At 36.0% G+C, this 22,000-nt stretch overlaps 2 protein-coding genes across 2 annotated transcripts; both read left to right on the top strand.

The window, feature by feature from the left end:
• The first annotated feature begins 7,090 nt into the window (after positions 1 to 7,090).
• On the top strand, positions 7,091 to 8,035 carry LOC118990487 (olfactory receptor 5L1-like). The gene has a single exon (XM_037051095.1). The coding sequence runs from the start codon at positions 7,091 to 7,093 to the stop codon at positions 8,033 to 8,035; it is 945 nt and encodes a 314-aa protein (XP_036906990.1).
• Positions 8,036 to 19,036: 11,001 nt separating this feature from the next.
• LOC118990483 (olfactory receptor 5L1-like) lies at positions 19,037 to 19,996 on the top strand. Its single transcript, XM_037051091.1, has one exon. It carries the CDS (start codon positions 19,037 to 19,039, stop codon positions 19,994 to 19,996), a length of 960 nt encoding a protein of 319 aa, XP_036906986.1.
• Positions 19,997 to 22,000: the final 2,004 nt, after the last annotated feature.

Genomic DNA, 22,000 nt, shown 5'->3' with positions numbered 1-22,000 from the left:
TGATCTTGATTGGAATTAATGAACAATTTGTGTTTAAAATGTAAGTTTTAATGTGTTTTTCTTTCCAGCAGGGCAGGGCAACTCAGTCGCTGGGTTGTGATACTGTATGTGGGGTCAGGGTCCAAGAGGGGCAATGGCGGCCCCCTCTGCTGCTTCTGGCTACTGTGGCCTGAGAGGTCTACCTCACTGCTCGCTCCTTCCCCGGTTTATCTGCGCGCAAATGTGTGACCTCGGTTAGCCTGCCGCCTTGTGCCCTCACTGGGTCCACCTGTTGCAACCCCACACCTGGGATCCTTCCACAGCTGTGTACACCTGGGTCGGGGGATCTTTTCTGCTCTACCCCGCTCCGCTGCTGGCTCTGCCCCTCTTACCGATCCGGTTGAATGGCTCATTGTTGTCGGACTTCTGTATAGTTCAATTTTCTGTGTTCTGCCTATGTTTTTGTTTACTAAAACTTTGTTGTCTTTAAATTTGGTTGTGGGAGAAGGCACAGTGTTTCCACTTTACTCCTCCATTTTAGCAGAAGTCCTGTTTGTATCATTTTCAAAGACATGATTTCATTTATTTCTGCTCTGATCGTTATGATTTCCTTCATTGTATTAACTTTAGGCTTTATTTGTTCTTTTTCAAGTTTCTTTAAGTGTATCGTGAGATTGTTTATTTGAGCCTTTTATTTTTCTTTCTTTCTTTTTTTTTATTGAGGTAGGCCTGTATTGCTATGAATTTCCCTCTTAGTATTGCTTTCCTTGTGTCTGACACATTTTGGGTTGTTTGTTCTCATTTCCATTAATTTCAAGGTATCTTCTGATCTCTTCCTTGACCTCACTGTTCACCCATTCATTGTTTAGTACCATGTTATTTAGCTCTCATGTCTTTGCATGTTTTTCAGTGTTGTTTTTGAGACTGGTTTCTAATTTCATAGCACTTAGCATCGTGGTCAGAGAAGATGCTTGACATGATTTCCATCTTCTTAGATTAATTGAGACTTGTTTTGCGTCATAACATGTGGTCTATCCTAGAAAATGTTCCATGTGCATTTGGAAAGTGTGCATATTTTGCTGCTTTTGGGTGAAATGCTCTGAAGATATCAATTAAACCCGTTTGATATAGTGTGTGGTTTAAGGCCATTTTCTCCCTATTGATTTTCTTTGTGGAAGATGTATCCATCGAATTATATGGGCTGTTAAAATTTCTGACTATTCCTGTATTTCTGTCTCTCTCTCTCCCTCTATGTCCCTCAAGATTTGCATTACATATTTAGTTGCTCCTATGTTGCATGTGTATGGGGTTATATACTCTTGTTGGATTGTTCCATTTATCATTATATAGTGTTCTTCTTTGTCTCTTACTATATAGCCTCAGATTTAAAGTATATTTTGTCAGATATAATATTTCTACTCTGCTTCTTTTTCCCTTTCCATTTGCATGAAATATTCTTTTTGATACCTTGACTTTTAGTTTGTATGTATTTTTTTATTTGATTTGGGTCTCTTGGAGACAACATATATGGGTCTTGTTTTCTTATCCATTTAGTTACCCTATGTCTTTTGGTTAGAGTTTTTAAACCATTTACATTTAAGAAGGGTTTTTTTAGATTTAATTTATTTATTTTTAGACAGAGTGGAGGGAGAAAAAAAAGAGAGGGAGAGAAACATCAACATGTGGTTGCCTCTCTCACACCTCCTACTGGGAACCTGACCTGTAACCCAGGCATGTTCCCTGATTGGGAATTGAAACAATTCCCAGTTGATTCTCAGGCCAGCACTCAAACTACTGAGCCATACCAGTCAGATCATATGTGATTATTAATAGACACATATTTAGTGCCATTTTATTGTTAGACTATTTTCCAGTGTTTTATTTCTTTCCTTTTTTTCCCCGTCTTCTTAAAACATATCTTTTAACATTTGTTGCAGTACTAGTTTGGCGTTAACAAAGTTTTTTAGCCTTTTCTTGTCTGGAAAGCTCTTTATTTCTCCTTTGATTTGAAAGAATAGCCTTGCTGGGTAAATTAGCCTTGGTTGTAAGTCCTTGCTTTTCATCAGCTTGAATATTTCACACCACTCCTTTCAGGCCTGAAATATTTCTTTTGAGAAATCAGATGACAATCTAGTTAGAGCTCCCTTGTATGTAACCACCTGCTTTTCTTTTGTGGCTTTTATGATTCTCTCCTTGTCTTTAAGCCTTGCCATTTTAGTTGTGATGTGACTCTGTGTAGGCCTCTTCCTGTCCAACTCTTTGGGACTCTTTGAGCTTCCTGGATTTGTGTCTTTTTCCTTCACCAGATTAGGAAAGTTTTTTTTTTTTTTTTTTTGTCATCATTTCTTTAGATAGGTTCTCAATCCCTTGCTCACTCTCTTCTCCTTTTGCTATTCCCATGATGTGGCCTTTGTTGTGCATCATGTTGTCCTAAATGTTTGTTAGATTCTCTTTATATATTTTTAAAATTCCTTTTTATTTTGCTGCTCTGCTTGGGTGTTTTTTCCCTACCTTGTCTTCTAAATCACTGATTCAATACTCTGCTTCATCTAACCTACTATTTATTTCTTCTAGGGTATTATTTATTTCAGATATTGTATTCTATATTTGTGATTGATCCTTTTTATTGTTTTTGTCTTTTTGCATGCTGTTGAGTGTCCTTCTAATCCTTACTCTAAGCTCTCTATCTGATAAATTGCTTGTTTTCATTTCATCTTCTTCTTCTTGTGGAGAATTCTCTTGTTCTTTCACTTGGAGCCTGTTTCTTTGTGTTCCCAAAGACAAAGCCCCTTTGGCAGTCCCCTTTGTGTTTGTTACTATGTATTCAGTAGATCTGCAAACACTAGTGCAGACCTTTTCTGATATAGTTTGTAACTGGCCCTGAGCAACCTGTTTGGAGCTATCAGTGATGTATAGATTGCGGCTCCTTTGGCTTAGTCTGTCTGTGTGCAGTAAGAAACAGGCTATGTACCAAGGTCAGCTTGTCCTAGCACTGGACCCAGGGAGGGTCAGCTAAAGTGTCAGAACTCCCAGAGATCTGCCCTAGTTGTTAAACTTAATCAGTAATATAGCCTTAAGCTATACTGAGAAGGCTGGCTCAAGCTCCACAGCAGGGGCAGAGTAATTTCTGCAGGAAAAACTGTTGCTTCCCTTCAGGCTTATGCCATTTGGAGGGGAACACTCTGCCTAAGAAAGATGGCACCTACAGTATGAGAAATGACTCAGCACAGGATGGGACATGACTCAGCACAGGAACCCTGGTGGCTATTCTTTCAGTTCTCTACCCAGAGCCACCAGCTGTGTACACTCCTCACATGTCTTTAGTCCATTCCACTCTGCTCTTCCTCTACCAGAGCCCACAGTATGTGGCTGCAAATGGAATTTTGTGCATTGGCCCTTTAAGTGGCTCTTTGTGTCTCCAACCATCTCACCCTGACAGAAACCCTGCTGCTTTTCACAGCTGGGTGTTATCTGTATTTCTTTCCTGGCTCTGGTACTGTCGTCTGGGATGCCCATTTGAGGTGTAGGCACCACACTTCTGAGGAGGAACCCCCACTGCTGAAATATAGCTCCAGAACTTCAGCTGCCACTCGTGGGAGCTCAGCTAGGCCTCTTGCTCCACTCTGCCCTCCCTACCAGTCATGTTGTGATGAATTACTTTCTTGTGTCTGTCTATGGTTATAAGTCTTTTCTCCAGCTAGTGTTCAGTTGGTTATTCAGGATGGTTTCTCTACAATTTAGCTCTAATTGCAGACTGGCCACAGGTGGAGGTTCTTATAGTTTGCATTTACTTCTCTGCTTCTTGGGTCTAGTATATAGTATTTTAAAGTATAAAATTGATTTATTTGAAATTATTTTATTTTCTAAAGTTCTTTTTTAATATTTTATTTATTTATTTATTTTTAGAGAGAAGGGAAGGGAAGAAGGAAGAGTGGGAGAGAAACATCAATGTGTGGTTGCCTCTCATGTGTCCCCTACTGGGGACCTGGCCTGCAACCCAGGCATGTGCCCTGACTGGGAATCAAACTCGTGACCCTTTGCTTTGCAGGCCTGTGCTCAATCCACTGAGCTACACCAGCCAGGGCTATCTGAAATTATTTTTGACCATATATACCTTGTAAAGTTTATATGTAAACTGAGTGATGCACATAGACTAGTGGAAGCTGTCACCTACATTGACATTAGATAGTCAGAAGAAGCACACTCCTAGAACATATCATTGAAGAGGCCCCATTTCATAGCTTCTGGCCTGAGCAGCCACGAGAAAAATGCAGCCTCAGTACTAGCTGACTACTTTCTTCCTCACACAGTCACAAGTGTGAGAAAAAGCCCAGAGCAGCATGGGGCCTTTTTTTGTCATGTATTTTGACTTTATCCAAGTTCAAATTCAGTGTGTGTGCCTCCACAATCCCCTTGGTAAGACAGATGTTGAAAAAAAGATTGTTCTTTTCATTGGTTATCATGATGATTAAATGAGTTATTATGGTATATTATTTAGAATATGTTTTAACATATAACAAGTGCCCAAGAAGTGTTAACTATTTATTAGTCTTCTGACCAGTAATTTATCTCCTTCCCAATTTTTGAATGGAGTCTGTTGTGAATTTAGCCACTGTACTTGCTGGAATTTGGGAATTTTGTAGTATTATAAGAAAATGGGAATTAATAAGAAATATTCACGTAATTTCATTATGGTACCATGATCTGTGGTTTCCATATATGGCACCAGGATGTAATGTCATGTGGTGCCATGAAATGTGGATGTAGACATATTTGCTTTCAACAATTATTTCACGAAGTAAGGCATTGAAATATTCCTGATGTTATTCCATAGAGATTAGTTGTGTATCCTACTCCACATATAGTATTGGTTTAGTTTTAACTTGTTTTTGTAGACTTGAAGATTAACAATGATTAGGAACTTAAGGGACCCCTTCCCCAGGGCTTACAATTACAGTTTAAGTCCCCAACTGTGTACCATACTCATCTTCACATCTTCAGCACAACGGAGGAAATGTCTGTCGCTCAGGTTTGTTAGCTAAAACTAGGCTCTGGTTACTCAAAAATTAAAGTGGGTGTATTTCCCAGAATGTAAAGACATAGGTAACTCATCTGTCTTCTAATTAGAAAATCATTTAACAGACCATATTCCTGTGCACTTGCTGTTTCAAGTGTTTTTGTCTTTTTGTAGTGAAATTAGACAATTTCTTGTGGAACACCAAGTGTTGATATGTATGAAAGAATGCAGACAACTGTACTTGAACAACAATAAAAAAAGAAAACTTAAAAAATGTATCAATACAACCTTTAAAAAAAGAATGCAGAGTAAACAAATGGTTGTCTTGCTCTCTTCTCTCTCTCCTTCCTCACCCCTCTCATTTACTTTCTACGTTTCTCCACATCAACTTCTGTCAGGGAATCTAGATTTTTATACCCATAAAGGAGCTACCTAAATGTCACTCTAATCCCGAGGGTTGAATTCATGGGCCCCTGAGTTAGTCATTGGGAGTCAGCAGGTGTAGACAGACTATCTCTGTTCTGTGAATGAAGTGAATCCTTTTAGATTTGTTTTGGGTTTACCATAAACTAGTTTCTTATTTATCAGCCTAGAACATTCAGGAGGAGTGTTTCCAACACGAGTTTTATTTTTAGTTTTCACTTTGAGGTGGGCAATACATAATTTGTATTTTGGGGGGCAGTGAAGTAATTAGAAAACCATGGCGTTAACTTGGAGATTTGTTTTCGCTTTAAAATTAGTTCATGTTATAGAGAAAAATATCAAGTTCTGTTTTCAGTCCAGAATCTCCACTCATTTTTCATTTAATAATATGTGAATAGCACCATGGGTTCATCCCTCTAGGAAGAATGGCAGGGAATAAAAATTTGTCACCTTCCATTTGACTGTTCTTTAAAGACAAGTCTGAATGTTACTGTACATCAGACTTACAGGATATTCAGTGTAACCACTTCCTCCAACCTATCACTAGAGGGAACTTGGGAAAGTTTTCACTTACCTCTTTCTCAATGTGGGGATGGACTGATCTTCTAGGGTTGTAGCCAAATCAAAGTGATAACATATATCATTTTTACCACTTGTATTCATATGTCAACATATACACTTTATCTAAATCTACATATATATATAGAACCTCCACTAGGTACATTTTTTAAGAAAACATTTCTCTAATATCATTTGAAATAATATGGTAACATTCTGTTTTAGATAAGTTGTACCATAGTTTAATAATTTCTCTACTTATGACAATTATTTATCCCATTGTGAATATTAAAATAATGATGCAATGTAGCTTTGAATATACTTTTTCACAATTTGTAAATGTAATTAAGCATCTCTTATAACACCTTACAAAAATAAAATCTCTCATAAGTATATCAGGTAACTTTTAATGTTGTTAGGGTTAAGACTTTGAATATATGTTGCCCAAAAGTTTTGCAGAAAAATTTACACAAGAGTTATACCTTTTTGAGTCACTATTGATATTGATCACTATTATTAAAATTGACTTTGTTAATCTGGCAGGTAAAAACAATAATGAATTTCAGTATATATTTTAAATCTTTTTATTTTTTATTCTGAATAATTCTAAATTTATAGAGAACTCAGACCCACTGTGCTCAGAGATTGGTCACACTCCCCAACAAGAGAAGTGAAGAGGACCTCACCTGCTGAAAGTTTATGCTAATGATAGACAGACCTAAAAAATTAATGTACATAGGATCATGGTTGTTATTTTCTGACTTGAATAAATTTGTTACATTTTTCATGGAGCAGGAGTTGATCTCTTGTGGCTTTAAAAAATTATCATTGGATCTCTTTGAAACCATCAAAACACCTAATTTAATTCATCAGCTCAATGTATTGTGGTAGGTAACAGTTGAGAATTATACACATTTCTGCTGATACTTAGAATTTGGTCAGGGGGATTGGCTGCCACCCTGGGAATTTAGAATAACTTAACAATTGTATTTCAAAAACATTGTGTTCGACATCAGTGTGATTTTTAAAAGTTAGTATAATTGTGTATTCTCTCTCTTATTCCCATTTCAGAAGACACACAAAACTTATCCTTTGGCTTTCCAAACCAGACATATGGTGGAAACTGGGGAGGGGAACTGCACCACCGTGACGGAGTTCATTCTCCTCGGATTATCAGATGATCCTGAACTAAGAGTGCTTCTCTCCCTGCTGTTTCTCCTGATATACGGAGTCACAGTTTTGGGTAACCTGGGCATGATTGCACTGATTCAGGTCAGCTCTCGACTTCACACTCCCATGTACTTTTTTCTCTGCCACCTATCCTTTGTGGATTATTGCTACTCTACAATCATTGTGCCAAAGATGCTAGTTAATATTATAAATGGAGACAAAGCCATCTCCTTCCTGGGATGCATGGTGCAGTTTTATTTATTTTGTGCCTATGGAATCACTGAGTTCTTCCTGCTGGCTGTGATGGCCTATGACCGCTTTGTGGCCATCTGTAGCCCACTGCTGTACATGGTCACCATGTCCCAGAGACTCCGAATGGTGCTGGTTTCTAGCTGCTACCTCTGTGGGACCTTGTGTTCTCTGATCCACTTGTGTTTAGCTCTTGAGATCCCATCCTATAGATCAAATGTGATTAACCACTTCTTTTGTGATCTGCCCCCTCTCTTATCTCTTGCTTGCTCTGATGTCACTATGAATGAACTGTTGGTGTACGTTGTGGTCTCTTTCACTGAGATCATCACCATTGTGATCATCCTCACCTCCTACTTGTTTATTCTCATCACCATCCTGAGGATGCGCTCTGCAGAGGGAAGGCGCAAAGCCTTTTCCACCTGTGCCTCCCACCTCACAGCCATTGTTGTCTTCCATGGGACAATCCTTTTCACCTATTGCCAGCCCAGTTCTGGCAACAATGAGGATACCAACAAGGTGGCCACAGTGTTCTACACTGTAGTGATTCCTATGCTGAACCCTCTGATCTACAGTCTAAGGAACAAAGATGTGAAAGAAGCTCTGAAAGGAGTGGTGAGCTCCAAAATATTTTCCTAAAGAATATTTCAAAGTGGTGGCTCATGGAGGGTTGAATTGGTGGGCTGCAGTGTTGGAGTAGAAAGAATAGCCACGGAGTAGATCATGAGTGAGTTGTCTGATTCAATGATCTTTATACTTACTTTTGATTACCTACCCATCAGCATAAATATATTATTAATTTGTATGGCAGCTTGACCAAAAGCATATCTCAATTCTTTTCTTCAGGATTCTCTCGGCAGTCCTTATAAAATAATTGAGTAGTTTTGTTATATAAACTATTGAGGGCTAATTGTGTTTTATGGCTAGAGTGTTGTTTTAAATTAACTGCCAATATTAATGAAAATTTAAATAAAGAAGTAACAAATTTAGATTAGAAGTAACAAATTTAGATTGTGTATATTAAGGAGAGTTTATTTTTCTCTAATAGGTGTTATATTTATTAAAAGATGTCCTCATAGATATAATTATCTAATTTTAAATATTTGTAATTTTATATTTATATTTTAAAAATTCTCTCATTAATGTTTTTTGAATACTTATATTCTTGTGTCCTGTGCTCCTAGTATTAGGACAAAGTTCCGAATTGTTCACTTACTGAGTAGAAAGATTGTATTTTTTTTAAAAGTGAAATGAAAACTGTCTTCTTTGAGTGGAGTCATATGAGTTCTTTGTATATTTTGGAGATTAAACCTTTGTCTTAGGTTTCATTGGCAAATATGTTTTCCCAACCAGTTGCTTCTCTTTTTATCTTGATACTGTTTTCCTAGGCCATGCATAAGCTTTTAATTTTGATGAGATGCCATTTGTTTATTCTTTCCTTTATTTCCATTCAAAGAAGACAACAACCCAATTAAAAAAATGGGCAAAGGACTTTAACAGACACCTCTCCAAGGAGGACATACAGAAGATCCAGAGACATAATGAAAGATGCTCAATATCGCTAGCTATCAAAGAGATGCAAATTAAAACCACAGTGAGATACCACTTTACACCAGTCAGAATGGCCATTATAAACAAAGCAACAAACAACAAGTGCTGGAGAGGTTATGGGGAAAAGAGGACCCCAGTTCACTGTTGGTGGGATTGCAGACTGGTACAACCACTATGGAAAACAGTGTGGAGATTTCTAAGAAAACTAAAAATTAACATGCCTTTTGACCCAGCAATTCCACTGTTAGTAGTATATCCTAAGAACCCTGAAACACCAATCCAAAAGAACTTATGCACCCCGATGTTCATAGCAGCACAATTTACAATAGCCAAGAGTTGGAAGCAACCTAGGTGTCCATCAGTAAATGAATGGATCCAAAAACTATGGTACATTTACACAATGGAATTTCATGCAGCAGAAAGAAAGAAGGAGCTCCTACCCTTTGCAACAACATGGATGGAACTGGAAAGCATTATGCTGAGTGAAATAAGCCAGATCAAAATACGATATGATCTCACCTTTAACCGGAACCTAAACAACAAAACAAACAAGCAAGCAAAATATGACCAGAGGCACTGAAATACAGAACAGGATGACAGGGACCTGAGGGGAGAGTGGAGAGAATCACAGGGGAAAATGGGAAGGATTAGCATAATCAAGTAAAAAGGACACATGGATGTAACTAAGGTGGTGGGTGAAAATGGTGGGAAGTGGGAAGCACTGGGGGGGGGGGGCACAGGGCTGGGGATATAAGACAGAAAACTACTTGAACAAGAGTTAAATAAAAACATTAAAAAAAGAAAATGAAAACTGCACAATCTTGTACTGGTTCATGGAATAATTTAGTATGGTTATGTGATTTTAAGCTTACAACTTTAAATTAAAATAAAATTTCCAAGTATTTGCATCTGTAATGTAACCAAATGTTTTGTGCATGTACAAATAAGCTACCTTTCCTTGTATGTTGCTACTAACTTAATTTTTAACTTACCTGGAACAAGTAGAAAATTTGCAAAAATGTTACATTGCCTTTGATTGGAATCAATGAACAGTTTGTGTTTAAAATGTAAGTCTTTATGTTTTCTCTCTGTCTTGGTATAGAATGATTACATTTTGTGAATCTAGTGATATAAATCTTAATTTTATTTTGTGGAAATGAAAATATGTTGTTTAAGTGCTCTGACCAGTGTATTAAAATTAGTAAGTGATAAAATAAAGGTAATAAATTTAGATTTTGACCACAGAAGTACTATACTTTTCAATAAATACTGATGTAGCATTTCATGTTATTCCATTCTATCCCTTTAAATATCAAATTGTCTTTGGCACCTCTTACATCTGCTATGAAGAATATGATTTATATTAGTGTTACATATTTTTTAACTCATATGACTCTGGAATGAATTAGCTTTTTAAATGTATACATTTGATAGAATTTTAATTGACTACTAATATAATTCATCATAAATTTAATTTGAATATTATTTTCAGTGCATACCACAGCTATTATGTCTATCATAATTATTTTGAAATTAATGAATCATAAGATTACTATTATTTCTTTTGCTCTTGAGTCATACCTTGTTCTGTTGCTGATCCCAGAGAAAATTCTTTGTGTTTACATCATGGAGAAAATGTTAATCATAGGCTTTCCAGAGGTATATTTCTTATTTTTATCATAGGTATAGGACAGTGGTAGAATGATCTGGCTGTAGAAACATATAGAAATAATTTTAACTGAAAGCTCTTCTTTCTTACATAGCTTGAGTTACAACAGAGTGTGACTAGTATTTATTGCACCCCTATTGTCATACTACTATATTTGAAGATATGTTTGGTGCTAGACTACTTTATAGGCACAGTAAATTGCAAATTTTCATGAGTCCTGTTCATCAATGTTCATTTTAGCAATTTAATAAATATATTTCTTTTATTTTTTGTTAAAGACACATCTGAGAACTTATTTATTTTAAAATGAAATTCTTATGCTGTCCCTAGAGTAATTTACTGTCTCAGCTTCAGAGAAGGCTTAAAAAGTCTGGGTATTACTCATTAAGTGACAACTTACAAAACATACTTCAATGACACTTAGTAGAGTCTTGTTTAAACCACTGTAATCAGACTTTTGACTAAAGTGTAGGAGATGGTTAACTGGAGAGAGATTGCTTCTGATATTACAACAGAAAAAGTTAGAATCTCTGCAAACTCAAAAATTTTCTGGAACCCATCAGACAGCAGAATCCACTGGGTAACCAAATGACACCAGCATAGAGCTCCAAGTAATGGAATTCCATTGCTGGGGAAGGGGATAGAATCTGCAGAGTGGTTATATGAAAAGAGATGTTCTAAAGCTTAGGATGGATTAGATATTGAGATCTCTGGCAAACCAAGTCCCACCATAGAATAAGATGACTATAGATGAATTTGAAGTTTGGGACCTGTATGGCAGACAACAGATTGATGTTTCTCACATTGATGTTCTGTCTCTTTCTCTTTCACCCCCCCTTTTTCTCTAAAAATCAATAATAATTTTTAAAAGTCTTCATGTGACAATTAGAACATTTTAAAAAGCACAAGAGACATTATAAAATATTTTGAACTGAGTGCAAATCAAAACACAACCTACAACATTTTATAAGAGGGAGATTTAGAGCTTTAAAAAGAAAGAATTTTTTTAAAACTTGTCCCTTAGAGAGCAGACACCCTATCTTGTTCCTGATCTTAAGGAGAAAGCTTTCAGTTTTTGCCTGCTGACTATAAGGTTGTCTGTAGGTTTCTTCCATTTGGCTTTTATTATGTTGAGGTATGCTCCCTCTTTTCCCACTTGGCCAAGTGTTTGTATCATGAATGAACCCTGGAATTTTTAAAATGCTTTTTCAGCATCCATTGAAATGTTCATGTGATTTTTTTCTTCATTTTGTTTATGTGGTGTATTACCTTTACTCATTTTCAAATATTATATCTCCCCTGCATCCCTGGGATGAATCCCAGTTAATTATGGTGTATGATCTTTTCAATGTGTTTCTATAACTGCCTTGTCACTATTTTGTTGAGGATTTTAGCATCTGTGTTCATCAGAGATCTTGGCTTGTAGTTTTCTATGTTTGTTGTGTCTTTACTGGGTTTTGAAATTAGGATGATATTAACCTCATAAAAAAAGTTTGAGAGCCTTTCCTCTTCTTGAATTTTTTTGGAATAGTTTGAGAAGGATAGGATTTATTTCTTCTTGAAATGTTTGGTAAAATTCACTTGTGAAGCTGTCAGGTCCAGGGCTTTTGTGTGCCAGTTTTTCTGATCACTGCTTCAATCTTACTTGTTGTTATTGGTCTGCTTATTGTTGTTTCTGCTTATTCTTGATTCAGTTTTAGAAGACTATATGTTTCTAGAAATTTGAACCTTTTTCCCAGGTTGTCAAATTTCTTGGCATATAAATGTTCATAGTTATTTTTTACAATCCTTTGTATTTCTGTGGTATGGTTGTAATCTCTTCTTTCATTTCTGGTTTTACTTATTTAGGCTCTTGCTCTTTTTTTTTCTTGATGAGTCTGGTTAAAGGTTTGTCAATTTTGTTTTTCTTTTCAAAGAAAAGCTCCTGGATTTGCTGATCGTTTGGATAGCTCTTTCAGTCTCTATGTCATTTAAGTCTGCCCTAACCTTGTTTATTTCTGTCACCATTTCAATAAATGGTGTTGGCAGATCTGGACTGGTACATGCAAAAAATGAAACTAGACCACCAACTTACACACCACACACCATAATAAACTATAAATGGATAAAGGACTTAAATATAAGACATGACACCAAAAAGCTACATTTCCTAGGGAATAACATAGGCAGGAAAGTTTCAGATATTTCACGTAGCGGTATTTTTGCCAATATATATCCCAGGGCAAGGGAAGTAAAGTAAAAAAAAAAAATAAATGGGATCCTATCAAACTGAAAAGCTTCTGCATGACTAAATAAAACATCAATAAAATGACAAAGGAACCAACTGTATGGGAGAACATATTTGCCAATGAGATATTGGAAAAGGGTTCTATCTCAAAAATATATAAACACTAATACATCTCAACATCAGGAAGACAAACAATCCAGTTAAAAAGGCGGCAAAGGATCTGAACAGACACTTCTCCAAAGAAGACATACAGATGTCCTATAGGCATATGAAAAAATACTCAACATCACTAGCTATATGAGAGATGTATATTAAAACCACAATGAGATACCACCTGGCACCTGTCAGATTGGCCATCTGTAATAAACCAACAAATAATAAGCACTTGTGAGGAGGCAGGGGAAAGGGAACCCTAGGACACTGTTGGTGGGAATGCAGATTGGTGCATCCACTGTGGAAAACAGTGTGTAATTAAAAAATTTAAAATAGAACTGTCTTTTGTTCCAGTGATTCCACTGTTGGTAATATACCCTAAGAATCCTGAATCCCAAATTCAAAACAACTTATGTACCCCTATGTTCATAGCAGTGCCATTTACAGTAGCCTAAGTGCCCATCAGTAAATGAGTGGATCAGAAAACTGTGGTACATTTCCACAATGGAATATTGAAAAAAAGAAAGAAAGAACTCTTAACTTTTGAGACAGCATGGATGGAACTGGAGACTTCTATGCTAAGTGAAATAAGCCAGGCAGTGAAAGACAAATACCAATGATCTCACCTATAAGAGGAACTAAAGAACAAAATAAGAAAATCATACTCATTTATGTTTTGCTCTGAAAATTAAAGTAACTTTCGATCAATAAAAATGTAAAAATTAAAAAAAAAAGAAACCAACAAAACACTAGTACCTTAGATTTCATATTTAAAGACTAGGAAAAAAAGATGAACTAAAACAAGCAAACAAACAAAACCCCAAGTAAATGGAAACACATAATAAAAACTAGAGTATAACTCCAAACTACAAAGGTGAAAAACAATATAGAAAACTTATAAGTGGAACTTAATCGTCAAAGCAAACAAATGAACAAAATAAAACCAGAGACTTGGAAATAAAGTACAAACTGCTAGTGACCAGAGGGGCAGGTGGAGAGAAATAAAAGGGGAAAGAAGGGGAAGTGGCAAGCCAACAGACACATATGGAGGACTCATGGGCGTGGACAATGTGGAGGTATTTACTGTGGAAGTGTTGGGGGGATTGCAGCAGGAGAGAGCAATTGGCAAGAAGATGGGATGACTTAAATGAACAACAATAAAAAGAAGAAAATCAAAGAATTTAATTTGGAAACGATTAATAAAGTTGACAAAAATTATCTAGAATTAGAAAGAGAAAATAAGACAAGATATAAATTAATATCATCAGGAGGAAAAATGACCTTGCAAGAGTTCAAATGACTATACTAAATATTATGAAAACTTGTGTCAAGAAATTAGTCAACTTAGATGATAAGAACAAATTCTTAAAAAGAGAAAATCACATACCACTGACAAAGAAATACAAAATCGTAATAGACATATAAAAAGGAAATAAATTTGGTTTGTAACTAAAGTATTTCCCTCTTCTATCAACATCCAGATGCAGATAGCTTCACTGGTTATTTTCACTACATCTAATATAAGAAATAGTATAAATTATTGATTAACTCATGTCAAAAATAGAGGAGGGGACCACTTTCCACTCATTTTATTTAGCAAGTACTAACCCTGATACCAAAGTCAATAGGAAAAGTCAATAAGAAAAAGAAGGAAAGACAATACCTAGTACTGTCTTTCAGTACTAGGAAAGTGCTAGAAGGAAGACAATACCTACTACTATCTTTCAGTACTAGAAGGAAAGACAATACAACATAAAATCCCTCACAGGGGGCAGATTGTAGATAAAAAAAACTATCACCAAAATATTAGCAAAATAAATTCAATGATACATATAAAACAATAATAAATCAATAAGAGGTATCCCAGGAAAATAAGGATGTTTTAACAGATAAAAAGCAGTTAATGTAACACATCACATATAGAATAGAAAACAAAAAGCAAATGGCTACCTCAATAGATACAAAAAATATATCTGACTCAATCCAAATCCCATTCAAGATAAAAATTTGCAACAAAGGGAAAGAGAGAAAATGACTTCAACCTACCAAACCTGATCCTGGCATCACACACAATGATTACAGAATGAGGGGCTTTCTCCCAAATCACAGAACAATGCAGGATGTCTATTCTCAGTACTGATTATAAATGATAGATAAATAAATAGATAGGTAGATAGATGATAGATTAATAAGTGAGTTTGTCATCTGGATTCCTAATAAAATTAATTTTATTCACCAACTACATAATCTTTTAAGTAGAAAATCCTAATCACTCCACACTCACATAAACCACTGGAAGTAATAGTTGAGTTCATCACAGTCACAAGATACAAAATCAAAACAGAAAAACAATTTTATTATTATATAGTAGCAAAATAATACCTGAATGTGAAATTAAGAAAACAATATGATTTATAATAAAGCTAAAAACACTTAGAGATAAATTTAACAGCAGTAGAACAGTAGTTGATACCAAAATTATAAAACATGATGTTTGTTCTGGTGTAAGGCAGACACTTTATATCAATGTAATAACACTGATAATTAAAAAAATTAACAGATTGATTTTTGACAAAGCTACCAAGACTACTCATTCAGAAAGGACAATCTTTTCAATAAATGGTGAAGAATAATTGATTGTTCACATGCAAAAACACGAACTGAAATCTACACCTCACACCATATATGAACATTGACTCAAGGTGAATCATAGACAAAAATTTAAGAGCCACAGGCACAAGTTGTATATCTGATGAAAGGTTGATACCCTTAGTATTAAAAAAGTTAAATTAGAGCATAGGAAGTCAAGCAGGCAAAATCTTTGCATAAACATTTTACCAGTGAAGAATGATTTTAACATGCTTCAATTGTGAACAAACATAAAAATTAAAGACAACCTTCAAAACACCAATATTTCAAGATATTCCTATGTTGGCCCACAGGTTTCTACTCATGGAGGTAACACATAAAATATGGGCTGGTGAAATTTGTTTTCTTTTTTTTAGTTGTGAAAGATGATGTGGGAGTGGAGAACGTTTCCTCAGTCTTGGGTGCTGTCTCTGACACATCTAGTTTAAGAATATATTATATGATATTTTATCAGACAAGATTGGGCATGTTCAGGGTGGTATGACCATACACTATGTGGTATTTTAGAGTATAAAAATTGATTTACTTGAAATTATTTATTAATGATCATATATACCTTGTGAAGTTTATGTGTATACTCAGTGATACACATAGGTTAATTGAACACTGTGGCCTACACTGACATTAGCCAGAAGAAGAGCACATGCGGAACAGATCACTGAAGGGGCCCCACTCAATGCCTTCTGTCACTGGGCATGTTTAAGGAAAATTCGGCCTCAGTACTGGGCCTGTCTGTTCTCTGCCCCATGCAGTCACAAGGGTGAGAAAAACCACAGAGCATCAGGTGGCCTTTTCCTGCTATTGATTTTGGCTTTGTACAAGTTACAACTCAGTGTTTGTGACACCATCATCTCCCTTGTAATACAGACCTTGAAATAGGAGTCAGTGTTGTATTTAAAATAGGTTCTAATACATAACAAAGGCCCAAGAAGTGTGAGCTAATTATAGTTTCCTGACCAGTAGTTTTTCTCCTTCCTAGTATTTGACGGGATTCTGGTGAGGCTTCTTCACTGTTCTTGCTAGGATTTAGGGGATTCTGTAATGTATAAGAAAGGGGAAAATAATAAGAAACATTCATGTTGTTTTATCATGACAATGTGATCTGTGGCCCACGTGTATGACACTAGGGTGGAATTTCATTTAGCATCATGAAATCTGGATGAAGACATGTTGATTTTAGACAATCGTTTCAAACATTAGGGCATTTAAACAATTCTTGATGCTATTCCATAGAGATTAATTATGTGCCCTATGCCTCATGTAGTGTTAGTTGAAATTTAAGTTGTTGCTACAGCATTAAAGATTAACAATTGATTAGGAACTTAAGGGACCCTTTTCCCCAGGGGGTTAAGATTACAGTATAAGTCTAACTGCAGCCTAGTGTCTTCAGCACCCAGGAGGCAATGCCTGTCACTCAGGTTAGTTAGCAAACGGTAGACTCTGGTTACTTGAAAAATAAAGTGGGTATATTTCTCAGAAAAACAATTATTTTAGAGATATAGCTAACTCATCTGGATTCTAATTAGAGAATGATTTAACAGACCATATCCCTGTGCACTTACTGTTTTAAATGTTTTTGTCTTTTTCTACTGAGAGACGGTTAATGGTGAAATTAGAACAGTTTCCTCTTGAACACCAAACGTTGATGTGTTCTCCACATCAACTTCTGTCATGCAACCTGGATTTTGTGCCCATTAAGGAGCACCCTAATTGTCACCCTAATTCTGAGGGTTGAATTCCTAGGTCCCTGAGTTGGTCATGGGGAGTTAGCATGTATAGACTATCTCTGCTCTGTGGAAGAGGTGAGTCCTTTTAGATTTGTTTTGGGTTTACCATAAACTAGTTTCTTATTATCAGCCTAGAACATTAGGAAGGAGTGTGTCCAACTTGATTTTTCTATTTAACTTTGAGGTGGGTAAAACATTTGTACTTTTTGGTGGTAAAGTAATGAGAAAACCAGGATGTTAGCATGGAGATTTGTTTTCACTTTAAAATTAGTTCATGTTATAGAGAAAATACCAAGTTCTGTTTTCAGTCCAGTATCTCTTTACTCATTTTTCATTATATAATATGTGAATAGCACCAGGGGATCATCCCTCTAGGAAGCAGAGAATAAACTGTGTCACCCTCCATATGACTTTTGTTCAAGGACAGGTCTGAGTGTCATTGTACATCAGACTTATAGGATATTCAGTGTGAGCACTTCCTCCAACCCACTACTAGAGGGAACTTGGTAAAGTTCTCACTTACCTCTTTCTCAGTGTGGGGAATGGACTGATCTTCTAGGGTGGTAGCCAAATCAAAGTGACAACACATGATATTTTTACCACATATATTCATATTTCAACATAAACATTTTATTTAAATCTACATGTATATTGCAACTGTACTAGGTATTTTTAAAAAATAACCATCTCTGTGTAATTGAATATGAAGTTATCATATTTCAATGATAACTTCAAAGTTATTGAAATAACATGAGAACTTTCTGTTTTAGATAAGATATACCATAGTTTAACATTGCTCTATTTATGACAATTAATTTTTCTCATTGTGAATATTATAACTAATAATGTAATATAGCTTTGAATATACTTTTTCACAATTTGTAAATGTAATTAAGCATCTCTTATCTTATTATCACTTACAAATATAAAATCTCTCATAAACATATCAGGTAGTTTTTATTGTTGTCAGGGTTAAGACTTTGAATGTATTTTTTCTAATAGCTTTGCAGAAAAATTTATACCAGAGTTATGCCTTTCTGAATCACTATTGATGTTGATCACTATTACTATAACTAAGTCACTTTGTTAACTTGACAAGTAAAAATGATGATAGATTTCAGTATATATTTTAAATCTTTTTATTTTTTATTCTAAATAATTCTAAATTTGTAGAGAACTCAGAGCCACCATTCTCAGAGATTTGTCACACTCCCCAACAAGAGAACTGAAGAGGACCTCACCTGCTGAAAGTTTATGTTAATGATAGACAGACCTAAAAAATTAATGAATATAGTATCACAGTTGTTGTGTGACTTGAACAAAATTTGTTACATTTTTTCAGGAAGCAAGAGTTGATCTCTTGTGGCTTTAAACACTATCATTGGATCTCTTTGAAATTTCATCAAAACATCTCATTTAATTCATCAACTCAATGTATTGTGGTAGGTAACAGTTGAGAATTATACACATTTCTGATGATACTTTAAATTCGTTCAGTGGGGTCTGCTGCCACACTGAAAATTTAGAATTATTTGACAATTGTATTTCAAAAACATTGTGTTTGATAATCAGTGTAATATTTTTTGTTAATACAGATGTGTTTTCTCTTATTCCCATTTCAGAAGACACACAAAACTTATCCTTTGGCTTTCTAAACCACAGATATGGTGGAAACTGGGGAGGGGAACTGCACCACTGTAATGGAGTTCATTCTCCTTGGATTATCAGATGCCCCTGAGCTGAGGGTCTTTCTTTTCTTGGTGTTCCTCCTGATCTATGGAGTCACATTTTTGGCCAACCTGGGTATGATTGCACTGATTCAGGTCAGCTCTCAACTTCACACTCCCATGTACTTTTTCCTCAGTCACCTGTCCTTTGTGGATTTTTGCTACTCCACAACCATTGTGCCAAAAATGCTTGCGAATATCTTAAACAAAGATAAAACCATCTCCTTTTTGAGATGCATGATTCAATTCTACTTATTTTGCACATTTGTTATTACTGATGTCTTCCTGCTGGCTGTGATGGCCTATGACCGCTTTGTGGCCATCTGTAGCCCACTGCTGTACATGGTCACCATGTCCAAGAAAATCCAAATGGTGCTGGTTTCTAGCTGCTACCTCTGTGGGACTGTGTGTTCTCTGATCCACTTGTGTTTTGCTCTTGAGATCCCATCCTATAGATCAAATGTGATTAACCACTTCTTTTGTGATCTGCCCCCTCTCTTATCTCTTGCTTGCTCTGATGTCAGTGTCAATGAACTGTTGGCATATATTGTACCCACTTTCAATGAGATTATTACCACTGTGATCATCCTCACCTCCTACTTGTTCATTCTCATCACCATCCTGAGGATGCGCTCTGCAGAGGGAAGGCGCAAAGCCTTTTCCACCTGTGCCTCCCACCTCACAGCCATTGCCATCTTACAGGGAACAATCCTTTTCACTTATTGCCGGCCCAGTTCTGGCAACAGTGTGGATGCCGACAAGGTGGCCTCGGTGTTTTACACTGTAGTGATTCCCATGCTGAACCCCCTGATCTACAGCTTGAGGAACAAGGATGTGAAGGAAGCTCTCAAGAAACTGTTGGGATCCAAATTACTTTTTGAGAAGCTATTTTGTTAACCAGATTTAGGGTTTTATGGGAAATCTGGAAAGAGGCTTGTTGGAGGTAATGTTAAAAAAAGTAAAATAAGGAAGGATTTACATGCTGGAAGTCTACGCATGCTTCCCCCCTTCATGTTTCTGTCTTTATTTAAGCCACATCATTTAAAAAAAATTGTGCCTTTATTTATTTATTTATCTATATCTGTTTACTTATATATTTTGGAGTGACATTAGTTAACAGGATTATATGTTTTAATGTACAATTCTATGATACATCATATGCGTTTGTGCAAGTCACCCCAAAACTACCTTCTCCTGTCACCATATATTTGACCCCCTCCTCCCTTTACTACCACTCTTATCCCCATCTCCTTTGGTTACTGCCATACTGTGGTCTGTGTTGATGAATTTTCATTTGTTTTTCTTGTTTGTTCATTTGTTGCTTTTAGTGTAAAGCCATATCTTATCCTTTTTATTGACTTGTTCAGAGGCATCTGCTACCTTTGCTGTTGTTCTCCAACACCTAACTGCTGTGACTGGGTTTTTGGAGTGTTATTTTTAGACTCAATTTTTGTTCTGAGATATTACCAATATATTTGTAACAAAGCATGCACATAGACAGAAGCCTTCATTATTTTTAATGAATGCAACTATTTCTATGAAACTGACTTCATGTTTTCACATGGCCTGAGTGTACATTTGTCTCATATTCTTTGGTGTGTTTTTTTTTCACAAAATTTGGAGTGAATTTCCTACATGTTTCTGTGTATTGGGGAAAATACTTTTTAGTCATTAGTAGTTGTTCTCCTTTTTACTACCCTTTCTATTGCAAGGTTGTAATTTTATAACTTCCCAGACTGACAGCTGTCAGAGGGGAGAGGGAGTGGGGAAAGGGTTGACTGAATTAAAGAAGGTGAAGGGGTTAGTCAAAGAACATGCACACCTGACACAGAGACACAGAGGACAGTGTGCTGATGACCAGAGGGAGGGGTTGAGTGAGAGTGGGCAAAGGGGTCTGGGGGAAATGGGTACATCTGTAATAGTGTCAACAATGAAAATGAAGTTAAAAATACCTCTTCTGTAAAATATATAATAATACTCTAATTTTATAATAAAAATATCATAAAAATTAAATCTGTATCTTAAGTTCTTAGCATGATATATTGTATAAGTAATTAATAAATCATCTACTGTGGTTAGGTTTACTTTACTTTGTGTTCTCTATTTTACTTTGATTCTGGATTAAACAAGTAGGTTATGCATCTGATACCATACCCTTTTTCTAAGTTTTGATTTCCTTGTTAATTTTTTATTTACTCTGTCAAAAAATTATGGTACATATACACAGTGGAATTCTATGCAACAGAATTCTATGCAAAAGAAAGAAGGAGCTCCTACCCTTTGCAACAGCATGGATGGAAATGGAAAACATTATGCTGGGTAAAATAAGCCAGGCGTTGAAAGACAAATACCATATGATCTCACCTTTAACAGGAAGCTAAAAAACAGAACAAACAAGTGAGTAAAATATGACCAAAGACACTGAAATGCAGAAAAAGGGGACAGTGACCAGAGGGAAGAAGGAAGAAAATTTTAGGGATAAAAAAGGGAGGATTTACTGGAACTAGTATAAAGGATACATGAACAACAACTAAGGGGGGTGGAAATGGGAGGGAGGTGGGGAGCACTCAGGGGTGGGCTGGGGTGGGAGGAAAAAACAGAAAACTGTACTTGAACAACAATTAAATTAAAAAATTATATTAAAAAAATTCTTGGTAGGCACTCAGCCTCTCCTGTCCTTGGTGAGTTTTTGTTTTTGCACCAGTGGGATTTAATGAAATGTTCATGCCCAGTCACCAAAGATCCAGTGATGGGTGTCTGAGTGGTGACTAGTGAGCTAGTGGTGACTAGTGAACTAGGGATTTTGGTGGAATTATTGGAGGAAAAAGAGTTTGTTTCTGCTGAGATTAATCTTCTGGATAGATAGAAGCTCAAAACTGCTCATATCCCTTTCCATATATA

This window comes from Sturnira hondurensis, unplaced genomic scaffold, assembly GCF_014824575.4.
Source record: "Sturnira hondurensis isolate 20B ecotype Veracruz unplaced genomic scaffold, ASM1482457v3 Scaffold0007077, whole genome shotgun sequence".
Classification (NCBI taxonomy): domain Eukaryota; kingdom Metazoa; phylum Chordata; class Mammalia; order Chiroptera; family Phyllostomidae; genus Sturnira; species Sturnira hondurensis.
This window is presented reverse-complemented; position numbering and strand designations above follow the sequence as displayed.